The 4995-nt window shown below is 46.0% G+C and overlaps 1 protein-coding gene across 1 annotated transcript; it reads left to right on the forward strand.

The window, feature by feature from the left end:
• Positions 1 to 2048: 2048 nt before the first annotated feature.
• On the forward strand, positions 2049 to 2432 carry LOC124659970 (protein RALF-like 33). Its single transcript, XM_047197773.1, has one exon. The coding sequence runs from the start codon at positions 2049 to 2051 to the stop codon at positions 2430 to 2432; it is 384 nt and encodes a 127-aa protein (XP_047053729.1).
• The last annotated feature ends 2563 nt before the right edge of the window (positions 2433 to 4995 follow it).

A 4995-nucleotide genomic window follows, 5' to 3' on the forward strand; every position in this document is an offset into this window, starting at 1 on the left:
ATCTGGCACACGATAGTTCGGGTTTTGGTCATGACCAAATATTGTGCTAGTTGCTGCAGGCACAAACTTGGATAGTATTTGGTAAAAAGTCAACATTTCTGCTGTAATTTGGACATTTATTCAATGCATATATTAATGTCAATTGGAATAAACATTCAGCAACACCAAACAACAACATTACCACAATATAGCGCCGATGGGAGGACTACAATGCACTAAGCCCTAATTGGCTTATGCGCTACTCATTCGACATGTAATCATATATTCATACGGTCAATTTGGTTACCGAAATAGTTCGGTCTTTCAGAACTGCTACCCAATTTTATGTTCGGTCTTTCTGTTACAGTCTTTTCGATTATCTTCTTTCTACCTCTCATGTGAAGTTAATCAGTATCTATGTACACACATTTCACCAGTATATTTGTCGTATGTGATAATAACACATTGAAAAGAGTTTGGACTTTGGTGCTATCGGGTCTCCGTCATTCAGTTTCCGCGCTGCACTTATATGAACATCGCCAATGAAGGCGAAAACTTTTACAGCTTCATCAAACCACTTCAAAAAATAAAAAATTGTGTGAAACCTCATCAGGAATATTTATGAAAAAATATGGTCCAAAATTTCGCCATTTTTTAAATTTTCTCCTATACTTTAATAAAAAATAGTGTCCATTTGGCTACATGTATGAAACCGCAGATACGACTTTCCACGGATATGTCTTTGCCGTGCAACTATTTGCACGGCAAAGGGAACTATATGCACGGCAAAGGCTTTGCCGTGCGGGAACACACGGCAAAGATCGCACGGCAATGCCATCGACGGCAAAGGCTTCTTTGCCGTGTGACTCGCCAACGTTGCACGGCAAAGGCAAAGGTCGCTTCTTTGCCGTGTGCCAAACATGTTTTATCTAAAAAAAGACCCAAATTGGTTGGTCGATTCGGGAATCGAACCTAGGACGCATAGTAAGGAAAGCATGCGACCTTGCCACTGGGCTAAGTGTTTATTTGTTGATAACTATACCACGCCACATCTTTTGAGATGAGAAGAAATCCAGTTTTTACATCTTTGCCGTGCGCTTACACTAGGCAAAGGCTGCTTTGCCGTGCGTTTGTTAAAAACACTAGGCAAAGGCTGCTTTGCCGTGCGCCAACGTTACACGGCAATGCCTAACGCCTTTACCGTGCACCGAATCTTTGCCGTGCGGTGTGTTGGGCCTTTGCCGTGTACATTTCTTTGCCGTGCGGCCTCTTCCGTCATTGCCGTGAATCGTATCTTTGCCGTGCGCTCGTGTCTATCTTTCCCGTGGCCAAGATCTTTGCCGTGCGTTTTTATCTGTGCGCACGGCAAAGAAATCTTTGCCGTGCGGGAACACACGGCAAAGAAAGGATGCACGGCAACGCCTATTTTTCCCGTACTGATTAAGGTAATTATGACATCAGAGTCTGGAATTTCGTCAATATTTCAAAAACAAATCTGAAATTTCTTTGACTTCGAGGTCTGCCAAAATATATGTGTCACTCTGGATCCTCTAACTGAAAGAAAGATTGAGAGGGATAAAGAATTTGTGTCAAAAAAGAGGGATCAAGAGAATTTCGTGCCAAAATCACTAGTGATGAAATGATTTATAACTACTTCGGCTAGGACCAAAAGTTTTCCGCGATCAGCAACTGAAAGGCCTGACACTAAATTTGGCACACCAAAAATTAGGCAATGCTAAACAGTACTAGGTAGTAGTTGCCGCGCATGCCACATGATGGTTATGTACGTACGAACACGAACGACCACTGGAGACGGGCACCGAGGCCGAGGCCGCAACGCGCGGCGGCACCGGCAAGGAAACGTGCGGCCGCCCTGGTTCTTCTCCCGTCCAGCCTCTCCCTCTCCAAATCCCCTCCCCCGCTTCCCGCTCTTCATCTCCCCCTCCTCCTCCCCTTCCCTTCAAAGAGAGAAGAAGGCAGGGAGGTAGAGATCCAGCCTACCTGCAGACCGACGTCGATCGACCCAACCGAACCCCAAGAAACCACAGCCACCGGAGAGAAGTCTCAACATGGCCAGGCTCGGCCTCGCCTTGCTCGCGCTCCTGCTGGCCGCCGCGGCGGTGGCCTTCGTCCCGGCCCCGGCGTCCGCGGGCGAGCTGAGCTCCATAATCCTGCAGCCACGGGTGTGCGACGGCGCCGTTGGGGAGTGCGGCGTGGACGAGGACGAGGAGATGGGCACGGGCGCCGGCGGTGCCGGCGAGGCGCTGCGGAGGTCGCTGGCCAGGAAGCCGACGGCCAAGTACATCAGCTACGCGGCGCTGCGCGCCGACCAGATCCCCTGCAACAAGCGCGGCGAGTCCTACTACCAAAACTGCGGCTCCCAGGGGAAGCCGGTGAACCCCTACACCCGTGGGTGCTCCGCCATCACGCGCTGCGCCCGCAACATGAACTGATCTACCCTTCCGTCCATCCATCTCGCGCCGATGGCGAGGATCGGAATATATATCACCCAGCGGGGATCGGAGGAGGTTTGGCGCCTGATGAAGTGGCGGTGCTGCTGCATTGATCCAACCGAATTAACGACTGCTGTTCTCTATGTCATGTGTAGCTTTTTATGTATTCATCATTCGTATTCGTCGTGTTCCATGCGTACCCATTAATTAATTCCTTTCGGAAATGTGTTGCATATTTGAAGAAGAACCTATTGGAGCTTTGTTTTCCTCTCAATTTTTTTTTTTTGAAACGGCTTCATCTCAAATTTTGATGCGCGTGTTTTTGTAAGAGCATCTCCAAAGTCGTGCTAAATTTTAGCGCTGTAAATTTATAAGAGCATCTCCAACAGTCGTGTTAAATTTTGGCGTTGTAAAAGCACTTTGCAGCGCACTCCACGTGTTTCGTGCGTGAGGCCGTAATCACCTCCACCAGAAGTTCTAAATTTTGGAGCTGTAAAACTGGGTAGTTGTTCCGCACATTCTTTCCGACGCGGTAGATATAATGCACGAGAGATAACGCTTTTGCCCGGCGCTCTATTTTACAGCACCGGTTGCAGCATCTGTTGGAGCATCAATTTGTTCCACAGGCAACGCTTGACGTTGGGAGGCGATCATAGTTATCATAGACATCCTGTTGTCCATCTTCCTAGTACTGGTGCTCTTCTTCATTGTCTGGCCATTTGAATAGCCAGGGAAAAAGCCATGAGTACTTTTTAAAGTACTCGCAAACTCACACTAATAGAAATACTAGTAGCTCTAATAATGGTTCTAAGCTTCTAGGTTTATTTGCACAAAGCTAGTTTTATTTCATAAACACTTAATAGTTGAAAACTCTTTGTTTGCCTAAACTTACTCACATGAGAACATTAGTGTCATTCCCACAACAAGTCAAATTCATCTTTCAAGTCACAAGTCATTTTTAGAAAATATCTGACAACGGAATATTATGGCCATCCAACCATCCATGACCGCAGACATGGCTATTCGAATAGTTTAACACTCTGCAGAGGTTGTACACTTGTGCCACAACTTTTGATTACATCCATCAGGGATAGCCCTGAATAATCATACTCAGTATGCGGATCATCAACCATTAACCTTTTACTTACATACCATACTATAGGTGTGATGACCCAGCGTACCACTGCATGGTGTAGTACACAAGTCGTTGACATAACACAAGTGAAACACCGTTCCACCCATATTACATCTCTCAGAGTGGTACAACAGAAACATATGCGAGTCCAAGGTATGTCTATAGAAGTACACACGAGCTGTTTACATAAGATCAACACAACCTCCTACTTTACAATGAGGTAAAACTTCAAATAAAACTCCAGAAGAACGACTCGTAATCTATCTTATTGCTAACTCAAGTTCAAGAGCTACTTGGCTTGCTATAGAAATCTAGCTACTTAGGTGCTAGGATTAGGGAAAGATTCCCATCTATTACTAGTCTAGGTTTCCATTATAGCTGATGCAGGAGTTGATTCCATTGACTTCTTTGATTGGATTCTTCATCTCGTTGCAGTTGACTTCTTTGTCTTTGAGTTCCACGGTAGTTTCTCCTGCGGTGCCTTGCTCTAAGAAGGGGGTTCAAACGAGATAGAATGAGTACGAGCGTACTCAGCAAGTTCATATTAGGAAATATGTGTATCATGCACTAGCTACAGCCATAGACCAGAAAGTCATAGGCCAATGCAAGTTTTTGTAAACATTTCTTCAAAAGGTTTATTTTATTCTGAAAACTATGCCCGTCAGTCTTCACAGAGTTGACTAGAACTTCGTGGAGTTCCTTTCCTGCCGCGTTCGCAGCTTCCTTCCCGGAACAGGGAGTGACAAGTCACAATTCAGTATCCTCTCGCAGAGGTGCGTTACTTTTCCCATAAGAGACCTTATCCTTGTTGCCAACTGTGCGTATACTTTCCCGTCCACACTTCCTTGGTGTGAGGCCAGGTGTAAGATCCAAGTCCACACCGCCTTCTCCGCGACCTCGCAGACCCACCCTTTTGTAAGTCTCGTCCTCTCCTATATCTATGGGTAGACCGACCCAGGCCTTTGTTCTCACCTTTACCAATAAGGTAGACCGTTCCGAACAATTAATATGCCCTGTCCTATACACCATAGATAGACCGATCCGGACAACCCTTACAATCCTTCATAGACCAATAATAAGTCTACCCTCTCCCGTATCTAATGGTAGACCGTGCAGGACCACATGTCCCCACCTTTACCAAAGATAGACCGATCCGGGCAACCCTTATCACCAGTCCGTTGGCATGCGAGAGGGAAAAGATACAACTGACTTCCCGCGAGCCATTATAGATCTTATGGTTAACGCGATATGTACGGCGCTAGAATCACTCGGACGGCATTGGTACTTAGTCCTAGATGAATAGTACCCGTGCAATGGAACCTCCACCAATCAACACATACCATGGTTCCATTGCCCACCACATAGTCATATTCATAATTGTAAAATAATAATTGCTTTTCAATGCAAGAGTGATAAGTATAGTACTTT

The sequence above is a fragment of the Lolium rigidum genome, chromosome 6 (assembly GCF_022539505.1).
Source record: "Lolium rigidum isolate FL_2022 chromosome 6, APGP_CSIRO_Lrig_0.1, whole genome shotgun sequence".
NCBI classification, from domain to species: Eukaryota; Viridiplantae; Streptophyta; class Magnoliopsida; order Poales; family Poaceae; genus Lolium; species Lolium rigidum.

What these genes read in the sequence shown, in the direction of transcription:
- LOC124659970 (XM_047197773.1), top strand. Translation starts at nt 2,049, where the DNA reads ATGGCCAGGCTCGGCCTCGCCTTGCTCGCGCTCCTGCTGGCCGCCGCG.